The 14,660-nt window shown below is 23.3% G+C and overlaps 2 protein-coding genes across 4 annotated transcripts in view; one reads left to right on the top strand and one right to left on the bottom strand.

Moving 5' to 3' along the window:
• The window catches only part of LOC117180859 (golgin subfamily A member 6-like protein 22), a 129,917-nt gene that overhangs the window by 59,092 nt on the left and 56,165 nt on the right, over positions 1-14,660 (top strand). The window contains exon 12 of one of the 2 annotated variants that reach the window (XM_033373523.1): positions 1,289-2,082. The exons of the other annotated variant lie outside the window; for it this stretch is intronic. Coding sequence (XP_033229414.1) covers positions 1,289-1,432 — 144 coding nt within the window. The 3' untranslated portion in view covers positions 1,433-2,082. Of the gene's footprint in view, positions 1-1,288; positions 2,083-14,660 lie in introns of those variants that run through there. 2 annotated transcript variants of the gene reach the window in all.
• Positions 1,625-14,660, bottom strand: part of LOC117181139 (DNA primase small subunit-like) — a 20,550-nt gene continuing 7,514 nt past the window's right edge. The window contains exons 3-6 of one of the 2 annotated variants that reach the window (XM_033373735.1): positions 14,162-14,352; positions 13,874-14,069; positions 9,718-9,925; positions 1,625-1,996 (exon numbers count right to left, since the gene is read on the bottom strand). In XM_033373735.1, the coding sequence (XP_033229626.1) occupies positions 1,658-1,996; positions 9,718-9,925; positions 13,874-14,069; positions 14,162-14,352 (934 nt within the window). In that variant the 3' untranslated portion in view covers positions 1,625-1,657. The remainder of the gene's footprint in view (positions 1,997-9,717; positions 9,926-13,873; positions 14,070-14,161; positions 14,353-14,660) is intronic. The other variant, XM_033373785.1, reaches the window with a different exon arrangement.

Genomic DNA, 14,660 nt, shown 5'->3' with positions numbered 1-14,660 from the left:
ATTTACATTTTTCAGTTGAAAATTCATGTTTTTTGTTCAAAATTAATCTTTTTTATTATAAATGTGAATAATCTATTTTTTAATGAAAATTTATCTGTTTTAGTGGATAATTTTAAAATTTTATTAAAAATTATTGTTTTTTGTCAAAAATTCTTCATTTAAGTTGAAAATTAATCTCTTCGTATGAAAATTAAACTATTTTGTTTTAAATTCGTTATTTTTGTTGAAAATGATTTTTTTTTACTGAAAATGTAACTATACTTTTCCTGGTGAAAAAATCTCTTTTTTAGATGGAAATTCACGTAATTTCGAAATTTTATTGTTTTTTTTTTGCAGAAAATTATGATTCTTGTTTGAAGAGTAATTTTTTTTAATTGATTTTTTAAACTATAAATTTACTTTTTCTATTTTTTAATGAAAATTTATATTTTTCAGCTGAAAATTCTTGTTTTTTGTTCAAAATTAATCTTTTTTATTACAAATGTGAATAATATATTTTTTAATGAAAATTGATCTGTTTTAGTGGATAGTTTGAAAATGTTCTTAAAAAATTATTGTTTTTTTTTTGTTGTTGAAGATTCTTCATTTAAGTTTTAAATTATTCTCTTGGTTAAAAATTTAACTTTTTTTTAAAACTCCTTGTTTTTTCTTGTGTAAAATTATTTTTTTGACTAAAAATTTTAATATTTTATTTCTGGTAATTTATCTTCTTTATTTGGAAATCCACGTATTTTTTTCGAAATTTCATTGTTTTTTTTTGTAGAAAATTATGACTTTTGTTTAAAAATTATTTTTTCTTGTTGAAAGTTCATTTGATAAACTGAAAATTTACCTTTTCTATTTTGTAGAAAATAATATATTTTTCAGTTGAAAATTCATGTTTTTTGTCCAAAATTAATCTTTTTTGTTACAAATGTGAATAATCTATTTTTTAATGAAAATTTATCTGTTTTAATGGATAAGTTGAAAATGTTGTTAAAAAATTATTGTTTCTTGTTGAAGATTCTTAATTTTAGTTGAAAATTGTTCTTTTGGTTGAAAATTTTACTGTTTTCTTCAAAATTCGTTGTTCTTTCTTGTTTAAAATTAATATTTTGACTGAAAATTTAAGTATTTTATTTCTGGTGAACAATTTTTTTTTAGTTAAACATTTTAATACTTGGTCGGAAATTCGTTTCTTTTTCGGCATTTTTGAAAAAAAGTAATCCTTTTGGTTAAAAATTAGAGTTTGAAAATAAAAATTTTCAAAACCAAACTGAATTTTCGATTTCTACTTGTTTTTTTTCAGGTAGGTTCCACTTTAACTCAAGGAAACACACAAGCGAATTTGAAGTCAATTCTGAAGTCACCGAAAGCTACAATATCTCAGTCAAAATCACCAAAAACGGTGAAATTCGACATTGCATCTGAAGATTCTTGTTCCGCCCCCTAAAAAAAGTATCAGAAATTTTTCAATTATTATTTTAAAGTAGATTTTAAAGAGTTCTATCGACCTAAGAGCTTCAATTTTACGACAATCAAAGAAATGTGATAATTTATTTTTATAGAAGATTCGACTGCGAAAGCAGAATAATATTTTTCTACGATTTAAGAATAAAATTCCTTTTTATTTAACAATATTAATGAACTATTTACAATTTAGAGACTAATTAAAAAATTAAGCGTAGCATTTGTATTTCTCGAGTTTGCTGACAAATTTTTGAAAAACTTGAACACCCTCGCGAAATTTCGTTAAGGCTGGCAAGTTTGTCTCGCCTGCCTTTTCAAGTTGAGTTTCAGCGAATAAAGAGGGAATATTCGGGGCAGTTGTTGGGTCAAAATCGTCGACTTTTTCCACGTCGAAGGGAATGCAGATTTTTTGCGTTTTGTTGTGAGGACTGAAGGGACATTTCAGCAAGTGATTTAAAACTTTTGTGACGCCAATGTCCAATCTGGGATAGAAATATTGGATCATTAATTCTTCTGCCACAAACACGGTTCTCCATTCGTTCGTTTTCTGGAAAAACACATTTTTATTTAAATTCAAAATCACATTTTAAGGCTGTTTTAATCCAGGAAAAAAATTCCCCAAAGTTTTCCCGGTTCGCGACATTTTTTAGGTTTTAAAATTGAGTCTTAACAAATTTCTAATTTAGAAATGTCTAATTGAATTATCTTCAGTGCCCTTAACAAAAATTCTAAAATGAAAATATGGTCTCTTCCAATTCAGAATAAATAAATATATAACAAGAATTTCATCCCTTCCAAACATATTGAAATGATCAAAATAAAAAATTACCTTCTTCCAATTCAGAAAAAAAATTATAAATAAAAAATTCTCCCTCCAATTAAAAATGCTGAAAAGAAAATATGGCCTTTTCCAATGCAGAAAAAATTGAAAACCAAATTCCTCTTCAAAATTTTAAACTAAAAAAATCAAAAAGAAAGAAATTGCTTCTTCCAATTCAGAAAAAAATAAATAATCAAAATTGTATCTCTTTCAATTCAATAAAAATGATACAAATAAAAAATCCCCCCCCTCTTAACAAAAATTCTGAAAAGAAAATATGGCCTTTTCCAATTCAGAAAAAATTTTAATGTTCTCTTTTCCAAATCAATATTATTATTGAAAATTACAAAATTTCCCTCTTGCAATTCAGTCAAAAAAATAAAACTAAGAAAATTGATAACTTAAACTTAATCCAAAAATTCAAAAGAAAAAACGGCCTCTTCCAATTAAGGAAAAAAAAATAGCAAAAATTTTATTCCTTTCAAATCAATCGAAATAATAAGAAAATTCCTTTCTTCCAACTCAGAAAAAAAAATATAAATAAAAAATTCTCCCTCCAATTAAAAATGCTAAAAAGAAAATATGGCCTTTTCCAAGTAGAAAAAATGGATAAGAAAAATTCCTCTTCAAAATTTTAAATTAAAAAAATTCAAAAAGAAAGAAATTGCTTCTTCCAATTCAGAAAAAAATAAATAATCAAAATTGTATCTCTTTCAACTCAATAAAAATTATACAAATAAAAAATCCCCCCCCCCCCTTAACAAAAATTCTGAAAAGAAAATATGGCCTTTTCCAATTCAGAAAAAATTTTAATGTTCTCTTTTCCAAGTCAATATTATTATTGAAAATTACAAAATTTCCCTCTTGCAATTCAGTCAAAAAAATAAAACCAAGAAAATTCATAACTTCAACTCAATCCAAAAATTCAAAAGATAAAACGGCCTCTTCCAAATAAGGAAAAAAAATATATCAAAAATTTAATTCCTTTCAAATCAATCGAAATAATAAGAAAATTCCTTTCTTCCAATTCAGAAAAAAGATTATAAATAAAAAATTCTCCCTCCAATTAAAAATGCTGAAAAGAAAATATGGCCTTTTCCAATTCAGAAAAAAATTTAATGTTCTCTCTTCCAAATCAATATTATTATTGAAAATTACCAAATTTACCTCTTGCAATTAGGCAAAAAAATAAAACTGAGAAAATTCATCATTTCAACTCAGTCAAAAAATTCAGAAGAAAAAACGGCATCTGCCAATTCAGAAAAAATCAAAATTTCTCTTTTTCAACTGGATAGAAAATATTAAAAATGTCTATCTTTCAGTGGGGGATTGGAATTTAAAATCTAAAAATTCTCCAATTGAACTAAAAAAATCAAAAAGAAGGACCTGGCCCCTTCGAATAACCAAAAAAATTAAAATTTCATTCCTTCCAAGTCAATTAAAATAATGAAAATAAGAAACTCCCCTTCTAAATAAAAATGCTTAAAAGAAAATATGGTCTCTTCCAATGTAGAAAAAATTGAAAGCCAAAATTCCTCTTCAAAATTTTAAATGAAAACAATGAAAAAGAAAGAAGTTGCTCCTTCCAATTCAGAAAAAAATAAATAATCGAAATTCCAACTCTTCCAACTCAATAAAAATTATTTTTAAAAAATTCCCCCTCTTTACAATAATTTTTCAAAGAAAATGTGGCTTCTTTCAATCTAGAAAAAAATTATAAATAAAAAATTCTCCCTCCAAATGAAAATTCTAAAAAGAAAATATTTTCCAAATCAATATTAATATTGAAAATTACAAAACTTCCCCTCTTGCAAATCAGTTAAAAAAATTAAACTGAGAAAATTCATCACTCAAATTAAATTTTAAAAAATCCAGCATTAATTAAAATGATAAAAATAAACAATTACCTTCTTCCAATTCAGAAAAAAATTCTAAATAAAAAATTCCCCTTCCAAATAAGAATGTTGAAAAGAAAATATAGCCTCTTCCGATTCAGAAAAAAATGAAAACCAAAATTTGTACTTTAGAGCTCAAAAGATATATTAAAAATAAAAAATTCCCCTTTTCCAATTTGGAATAAAATTTGAAACAAAAAAACTGCACCTAAACTCAAAAGGAAAAATTGAAAAGCGAAATTTTCTCTCGTCCAACTCAATAAAAATGTTGAAAATAAAAAATTCTTCATTCAAAACAAAAATAAAATAAAAAATTCCCCCCTTCAATAAAAATAATAAAACGAAAGTGCTGCCTTTTCTAATTTAGAAAGAATTGAAAACCGAAATGCCTTTTTTCAAAACTTTAAATACAAAAATGCATAAGAATAACAGCCTTTTCCAATTAAAAAAAAAATTATCAAAATGTCTTTCCTTTCAACTTAATACAAATGGCAATTAAAAATTTTAATTAAAAAGATTTTTTTTTTAAATTTCCCTTCAATCAAAATTTTAAAAATAAAAAATTTCCTTTTTTCAAATCAGAAAGAAATTGAAAATACAAGATTCTTCCCTAGGACTAAAAAAAAAATAATTTAATTGACTTAAAATAATGAATATAAAATTTAATGTAAATGTAATTTTAAAAACTCAATAAAAAAGATCAAAATAAAAACGGGACCTCTTCCAATTCAGAAAAAAAAAATTTATCTCTTCCAACTCCATAAAAATGATAAAAATAAAAAATTTCTTCTCTTAACAAAAATTCTGAAAAGAAAATATGGCCTCTTCCAATTCAGAAAAAAAATTATAAATAAAAAATTCTCCCTACAAATAAAAATGCTGAAAATAAAATATTTTCCAAATCAATATTAATATTGAAAATTACAAAATTTCCCTCTTGCAATTCAGACAAAAAATAAAACTGAGAAAATTAATCACTGAAATTAAATTTAAAAATCCAGAAGAATAAACGGCCTCTCAAAATTAAAAAAAAATAATAATAAACAACAAAAATTTCATCCCTTCCAAGTCAATTAAAATGATAAATTATATGAAAATTATATGAAAAAAATAAAAAATTACCCCTCTCAAAAAAAATTCTGAAAAGAAAATATGGCCTTTTCCAATTCATGAAGAAATGACAACTAGAATTCCTCTTTTTCTGCTTAAAAAATTAATAAAAAATTGCCCTTTTCCAATTCGGCAAAAGGAAGGGAGGAAATTTTATTAATTTTTTTCTGAATTGGAAGAGGCCATTTTTTATTCTGAATTTTTTTATTTAACGTTTTGAAAAGACGAAAGAATCTTTTATTTTCAATTTTGTTTGTATTGAAAGAGGGAAATTTCAGTTTTAATTTTTTTCGATGTGGAAAATGCCATACTTTTATTTATTTTTTATTGAATTTAAAATTTTTAGTCTTTTTTCTGAAATGGAATATGGCAATTTTTTATTTTTAACATTTTAACTTTTTTTTAATATAAGGGAAGAATTTTCTTATTTTAAATTTGTGAATTGGAAGAGGGATATTTATAATTTTTAATATTTCTATTGAGTTGTAAAAGAGAACTTTGAGTTCAAATTTTTTTTTTAATTCGAAGAGGCCATATTTTCTTTTAAAAATTTTTATTGATGGGGAAAATTTTGTATTCGTAATCTTTTTTTTCTGAATTAGGAGAGGCCCTATTTTCTGCATTCAAAGATCGATATATAAATTTTTTTATATATTTTAACTGAGCTGGAAGGGATGAAGTTTTTGTTATTTATTTTTTTCTGAACTGAAAGAGACCATTTTTTCTTTTTAATTTTTTGGAAGAGGGAGAGTTTTAACTTTTAATATTTCTATTGAGTCGAAGAAGAGAAATTTTGGTTTTCAATTTTTACTGAATTTGAAAAACGAAATATTTTTTTTTTTTTTTGATCGAGTTGGAAATTTTATTTATTTATCTTTTTCTGAACTGGAAGAGGCCATTTTTCATTTTTTTTAGTTTAAGTGAAGAATTTTTTATAAAAAAATTCTTCACTTAAACTAAAAAAAAAATGAAAAATAGCCTCTTCCAGTTCAGAAAAAAATAAATAACCAAAATGTTCACCTTCCAACTCGATCAAAAATTTTTAATTCTAAAAAAAAGTATGGACTCTGCCAATCACAAAAAAAAATTAAAAACGAAAATTCCTCTTTTCCTCTTTTCAAAATTTTAAATCATAAAATTATTACATTAAACTAAAAAAAAACTGAAAATGAAAAAAATACCTCTCGCCAATTCAGAAAAAAAATACTTAAATGTAATCTTTTCCAACCAAAATTTCCTCCCCTTACAACTCAATCAAAATTTTAAAAACAAAAAATTGCCCTCTTTCAATTAAAACAAATAATTGAAAACCGAAAATAAATTCAGACAAAATTAAAAATTAAATATTTTTCCCTTCAATTCAATAAAAATTCTAAAAAGAAAATAGGGCCTCTCCGAATTCAGAAAAAAAGATTACAAATAAAAAATTTCCCCTCTCAATAAAAATTATTAAAAGAAAATATGCCCTCTTCCAATTCAGAAAAATTTTAAAACAAAAATTTCTCCTTTACAACTCAATATAAATATTAAAAATGTCCCTTTTCCAATTCACAAATTTAAAATAAGACAATTCTTCCCTATTACTAAAAAAAGTTAAAATGTTAAAAATAAAAAATTACCATTTTCCATTTCAGAAAAAAACTAGAAATCTAAAATTCAATAAAAAAATAAAAGTATGGCCTTTTCCAAATTGGGAAAAATTAAAACTTAAATGCCCTCCCCTCTAAATCGATCAAAATTAATAATAAAATTTACTCCCTTCTAAATTAATGAGAATGATAATTAAAACTGGCAATTAATAATGTTAATTAAAAAGATTGTGAAAATTGTGAAGAAAAAATGTGGCCTCTTTCAATTCAAAACAAAATATAAACCAAAATTCTTCTTTTCGAACTCAATAAAAATATTTTTGAAAAAAGAAACCTCTTACAATTCGGTATAAAATTTAAATAAACAAATTCTCCCTTTAAAAAAATGACCTCTTCCAGTTCACAAAAAAATAAATGACCATAATTTCGCCCTTCCGACTAGATTACAATTTTTAAAACAAAAAAACATCACTCTTTCAATTTAGAAAAAAATTAAAACCGTAATTTCCTCCCGTCCAACTCAAGAAAAATGTTAAAAATAAAAAATTATCTTCTTCCATTTCAGGGAAAAGACGGGATATAAAAAAATCCTCCCTTTAATTAAAATTATAAAGAAAAAAATGGCCTCTTCTAATTTAGAAAAAATTAAAAACCAAAATTCCTCTTTTCAAATTTTCAAATAAAATAATTCAGAAGAAAAAACGGCCTCTACCAATCCAGAAAAAAAAATAAAACCAAAATTCCTATTTTCCAGCTCGAAAGATATATTAAAAATTAAAAATTTCCCTTTTTCAATTCTAAATGAAATTTAAAATTAAAAAATTCTTCACTCAAATACAAAAGAAAAAAAATGGCCTCTTCCAGTTAAAAAAAAACTAAATCCGAACTTCCTCTTTTCAAAATTTTAAATAAAAAAAATCAGAAGAAAAAAGGACTTCTTCCAATTCAGAAAAAAAATCAAAATTTCCTCTCTTCCTACTCTATAAAAATGGTAATTAAAAATGATAATCAAAAATTATAAATTCCCTCCTTCCATAAAAATTATAAAACGAAAGTGTGGCCTTTTCCAATTTAGAAAAAAAAATATAAAACCGAAATTGCTCTTTTCAAAATTTTAACTACAAAAATTCAGAAGAAAAAATAGCCTCTACCAATTCAAAAGAAAATAAATAATCAAAATTTCATCCCTTCCAACTCGATAAAAGTGATAGAAATAGAAAAGAGGCCTCTTGCAATTTAGAACAAATTTAAGTCGAATTTTTCTCCCTTCCAACTAGATAAAAATTTTAAAAATAAAAAATATCGCCTCTTCCAATTCAGAAATATTGAAAATAAAATTTTTCCTTCTTCCAAATCATAAAGAAATTAAAAATAAGAAGATTGTCCTCATAAAATAAAAAAATTTTAAATTAGAAAAAGGTCCCTTCCAGTTCAGAAAAAAATAAGTAACAAAAATTGCATCCCTTCCAACTGAATTGAAATTTAAAAAAAAAAAACGAAAAAATATCGCTCCTCCATTCAGAAAAAGTTGAAAACCAAAATTTCCTCCCGTTCAACTGAATAAAAATGTTAAAAATAAAAAATTACCCTTGTCAAAAAGAATTCTGAAAAGAAAATATGGCCTCTTCCAATTCAGAAAAAAATGAAAACCAAAATTCCTGTTTTCGAGCTACAAAGATATATTAAAAATAAAAACTTTTCCAATTCGGAATAAAATTTAAAATAAAAAAATTCTTCACCTAAACTCAAAAGAAAAAAATTGAAAACCGAAATTTCCTCCCGTCCAACTCAATCAAAATGTTAAAAATAAAAAAATTATTCTTCTTCGTTAAAAAAATTAAAATTAGAAATTGTCCCCTTCAATAAAAATAATAAAACGAAAGTGTTGCCTTTTCTAATTTAGAAAGAATTGAAAACCGAAATGCCTTTTTTCAAAACTTTAAATACAGAAATACAGTAGAAAAACATCCTTTTCCAATTTAAAAAAAAAGGATCATAATTTCCTTCCTTCTAACTCAATAAAAATGGCAATTAAAAATGGTAATTAAAAATGTTAATTAAAAAGATTTTTTTTAATTTCTCCTTCCAATTCAGAAAAAAAATGAAAACAAAATTTCTCTTTTCCAACTCGATAGAAATATAAACAATTTTCCTCTTCCAATTCACAACAAAATTTAAAATAATGAATATTCTTCTCTCAAAGTAAAAAACTTAAAAAGATAAGAATGGCCTCTTCCAATTTCCCTCACAACTTGATAAAAATCTATAAAAAATTTTCCTTTTTCAAGTTTTCTTTCCACAATGAAAATTTTAAAAACAAAAAAATTTCGCTCTAGTTGAGAAAAAAAGAAGATTTTTCCCTTCCAACTCAATAAAAATGATAAAAACAAAAGAAATGCCTCTTTTAGTTTGGAAAAACTTGAAAATTCAATAAAAATATAATTTAATTATTAATTAATTATGTAATTGAAAATAATTTATAATAATAAGTAATTTAAAATTTATAAATGTAAAAAAATTAATAAAAATGTAATTTAATAATGTAACTTAAAATAATAAATAATAATAATAATAAACATAAAATTTAATGTATATTTAATTTTAAAAACTCAATAAAAAGATTAAAATAAAAACAGGACCTCTTCCTATTCAGAAAAAAAAATATAACAAAAATATCGTTCCTTCCAAGTCTATACAGATATTAAAAATAAAAAAATTTCCCACTTCCAATTCAGAAAAAATTTAAAACCAAAATTTCCTTCCTTCCAACTGAATAAAAATTTTAAAAATAAATAAATAAATATCTTTCCTTGAAACTATTACATGGCTTTAAGATTAATACTATGATAATTACCTTAAAAAAATCAAGAAAAGCTTTCCATCTTTGCCCGGAAGTTTCGAGAGTATCGAATATCTCTTTCAAATCTTCTTTCACAGTTTCCGAATTGCAAAGGGAAGAAATCATTCGCAAAAAAATTTGCATTCCTTCCTCCGTTCCCAGAATATTTTGTTCCTCGACACAAGTCTTTACAAATTCTGGCTCGATTATTTGTAAAGCTCTTCTGAAAATGAGTTTCGAATTATTATTAGCAAAAATTAAATTATAGACAGACTTCACAGCCCAAACTACTCTCAAAACAGGGAAGTTTACAACCAAACAGTTTTAATTTCAAACAAGAGTCGAATTTTAAACTAAACTCGTTGAATTTTTCACAAAACAGTTCAATTTTCAACAAAAAATATGCATTTTTCACCAAAAAGATTATTTTTTCAACACAAAAGATGAATTTTCAACCACACTTTTAACTTATCAGACCAAAATAGCGAATTTTCTACGAAAATTTTTTATTTTCCACCCGAAATTATGACTTTCAAACAAAAATATTAATTTTCTAGCAAATAGTTCAATTTTCAAAAGAATAATTCAATTTTTAACGAATTAGTTGAATTTTTTTACAGAATAGTTAAATTTTTAACTAGAGAAATGAATTTTCTACTAAAAAATTTTTGTTCATAGGAAAATGAAATAATTAGATATATTAAAAAAAATAATAATAATTTCCAACACATTTTGTTCAACAAACCGGTTAAATTTTCAACTAAAGAAGTTAATCTAAAAAAATTAATTTTAAACCAAATAGTTCAAGTTTTTACTAAAAACATAATTTTTTTTTTACCGAAAAAGGTCAATTTTGATTAAAATACATGAATTTTCAACCAAATTGTAAAATTTTAAACGAATAATACGAATTTACCACAAAATAGTGGAATTTTTCATCCAAAAATATGAATTTTCAACAAATAAGTTAACTTTTAAATAAATAATTTAATTTTCAACAAAAAACATAACTTTCCGCGAAAAAGATTAGTTTTTCAACATAAAAGATGAAATTTCAACCAAATTTTTAACTTATCAGAACAAAAATGCGAATTTTTTACCCAAAAGTATAATTTTCTACCAGAAAATATGACTTTCGAAGAAGAATATTAATTTTCTAGCAAATTGTTAAATTTTTAAATAAATAATTTGATTTTTAACGAATAAATTTTAATATTCTACTAAAATGAATTGTCTACTAAAATAGTTGAACTTTTAACCAAATAGCTCATTTTTCAACCGAAAAACAAATTTTCTTTAGAAGAGAATTGAATTTTCCAGAACCAAGTTAACTTTCAGGAAAGCACTTGAATTGTCAATGAAATAGTTGATTTTTTAACTGAAATAGTCGAATTTCCAAACAAAAAATTAAAATTCATTCAAAAACTGTTTTTCAATCAAAGATATGAAGTTTTAACAAAAAAGTTAATTTTATACCAAATAGGAAAATTTTTAACTAACAAGATTAAATTTTTACCGACATTTATTAACTTATTACCAAAATAAATGAATTTTTTAACTCAAAAATATGAATTTTCTAAAAAAAAGTTAATTGACAACCAAATGGTTGAATTTTATATAAAAATAATTAATCTTCAACCTAAAAAAATAATTTTTAATGAAGTAGATTAAGATTTAACCAAGTAATTTTCGATCAAATTAAAAAAGAAGTTAAATTTTTAACCGGAAAAAAAGTAATTTCCAAACAAGAAGGTTAATATTTTCTACCAAAAAGACGAATTTTTTATTTAAAACCTGAATTTTTAACAACAACAAAAAAAGAATTTTCAACTAGAGAGATGAATTTTCTACTAAAAAAATTTGTTCTCATACAGAAATGGAATAATTATTTTGAAAAAATAATAATTTCCAACACATTTTTTTCACTAAAGCTGTTAACTTTTTCAATCAAAGAAGTAAATCTTTAAAACATTAATTTTAAACCAAATAATTAAATTTTTAACCAAAAATATGATTTTTTTTACAAAAAAAGGTGATTTTTGAAGAAATAAGTTAATTTTTAACTAAATAATTTAATTTTCGATATGCCAAACTTTCAACCAACTATTTGAATTTTCGACCAAAAAAATGAATTCTCAACGAAAAATGTAAATATGCTGATATTTAAAAAATATGAAATTTGTACTGAAAGAGATGAATTTTCAAACAAAAAAATAATTTTCAACAAAAAAAGGTGAATTACTACCGAATAGTTAAATTTTCAAATGAATAGTAAATTTTTTTTAAACAGTTGAGTTTTTTACAAAAAAAAATCATTTTCAACCAAGAAGATTAAGTTTCTACCCAAAAAAGTTAACATTTTTATAAAAATAGACGAATTTTCAAACTGAAAGAAGAATTTTCTTTGAAAAAAAGGAATTTACTACCAAATAATTTAATTTTCAAATTTTGACCAAAAATAGATGAATTTTCAAAAAGAAAATGAAATTTAAAATTGAATTTTCAACAAAAAAGTTAATTTTTAGCCAAATAGTTTAATTTTCTACCAAATTGTTGATTTTTTAAGCCAAAAAGACGAATTTTCTACAAAAAAGTTTAATTTCGGACTAAATAGTTCAAATTTCTTTTTTAAAAAACAGAATTTTAAACTCAAAAAGATAAATATACAACAAAATATTTGAATTTTTTAAGTGGAAAAGAGGAATTTTATACAAATCAATTGAATTTGCATCCCAAAGAAAATGAATTTTCAATATAAAAAGTTTATTTTAAACCAAAAAGTTCATGTTCGACCAAATAGTTCAATTTTTCATCAAAATATTACAATTTTCCAATTAAAAAGATAAATATTTAAAAAAGAAGTTGACTTTTTTAATCAAAAAGGCAAAGTTTCTATAAAAAATTAAATTTTCAACACAAAAGTTATCTCACAACTAAACATTTGAATTTTCTGCTGAAATTATAAAAAGAATTTTCAAACAAAAAAGACAAATATTTAACAAGAAAATGGAATTTTCAACAAAAAAGTGAAATTTTTACAAAAAAGTTAATTTTCATTCAAACAGTTTAACTTTCTACCAAATTATTGAATTTTCAACTAAAAATGTCATTTTCGATTAAATAGTTAAATTTTGTTTCAAAACAACAGAATTTTAAACTAAAAAAAATCAACAAAATAGTTGAATTATTTTAGTCAAAAACATTAGTTTTCTACAAAAGAGTTGGATTTTTAACTAAAAAGTTCATTTTCCACCAAATAGTTAAATTTTCTATCAAAACATTTTAATTTTCAACTCAAAAAGATAAGTATTTAACAAAAGAGTTGACTTTTTTAAATAAAAAAGACGACTTTTCTATAAAATAGTTGAATTTTAAACCTAAGAATATGAAGGTTCAACATAAAAAGTTATTTTTCAACAAATTAGTTACATTTTCAATAAAAGAGATGACTTCTCAACTAATAAAATCAATTTTGAACCAATTAGTTCAACTTTCAACTAAGTAGTTGATTGGAATTGTTAATTTTTCAGTTCAAAAAATCAATGTTTAAAAAAAATAATAAATAAAGAATTGTCAAACAAAAAGATACATTTTTATTTACAAAATATAAATTTACAATCGAAAATGGAATAGTTAGATATTCAGTAACGAAAATTAAGGTTTATCGAAAAACAAATTTTCAAACAAAATGATAAATATTCAAAGAAGACGATTTTTTTTACCAAACTACATACATCTTCAAAAAAAAGTTGAATATTCAAGTAAGAAGATTAATTTTCTAGAAAAATACGAATTTTTAACAAAAGACTAGAATTTTCAAAAACAAAATGAATTTTTAAGAAAGAAAATAAACTTTCTATCAAAAATAGATCAATTTTCAACTAAAATCGTTGAATCCTTCACTGAAGCAGAATAATTTTTAACCAAACAGATGTATTTTTAATTTATTCGAATTAAACTTATCCAAAGAGTTGAATTTTTTGACAAAAAAGATTCATTTTCAACCAAGGAATTGAACTTTTTACCAAAATTGAAGAATTTTCAAAATAAAAAGACGAATATTCAACAAAAAATGTGAAGTTTCATAAAAGGAGGAATTTTCTTAAAAAGGGGAAAAGCGGGAAATGGGGAAAAGATTTTGGAATTTAAAAAATAAAAAATTAATAATTACTTTACGGAGGGATGTGGGACTTTTTCGAAATGAACTTTCTTTACGTTAAAAGCGCCACTTTTTATGATTTGTAAATAATCACCGACGGCTTCTCGTTCAGCAGGTTTTAATTTTCGAGCTTCTTCGTCGCAAACCCAACAGTGAACTCCTCGACCTCCAGAGTAGGTCCACAAAATGTGGCAATAGCCAAAATCCTCTAGAATTCAAAATTATTATTATTATTATTATTATTATTTTTTAATTTCTCGGGAAAAAATGAATATAGTTGGATTTTTAATACAAAAGTACCTCTTAAAGCGAGATCTATAACTTTACAGGCAATTGCCATGTATTTCCAACATTTTCGACAAAGATTGGAACCAATGCAACAAGTTCTGACTTCCTCGTAATCGGAAATATCAATATCAAACACTACTTCTCTTTGTGTCACAGATTGTTTAAATAGTGACTTTGATTGTTCAATCACAGCCAAAGCTGGTCTAAAAATAAACAAAAATTAAAAACTAAATAAATTCATATCAACTTATAAAGAAAAAAATTTTTTTAAATTAAAAGTGGTAATTTATATTCAGGAATTTTATTCTAAGTAAATTTTCAAATTCGGTAATATTATAAACTGTCGGGAATTTTATTATTCGAGAACTTTTTTATTCGGAAAATTTATTATTCCAAAATTTTTCAACTTTGGAATTTTATATCTCGGAAATTTTATAATTCAGGAATTTTATTATTCGGTAATATTATAAACTGTCGGGAATTTTGTTATTCGTGAATTTTATTATTCAAA

Source organism: Belonocnema kinseyi, chromosome 1 (genome assembly GCF_010883055.1).
Source record: "Belonocnema kinseyi isolate 2016_QV_RU_SX_M_011 chromosome 1, B_treatae_v1, whole genome shotgun sequence".
NCBI classification, from domain to species: domain Eukaryota; kingdom Metazoa; phylum Arthropoda; class Insecta; order Hymenoptera; family Cynipidae; genus Belonocnema; species Belonocnema kinseyi.
This window is presented reverse-complemented; position numbering and strand designations above follow the sequence as displayed.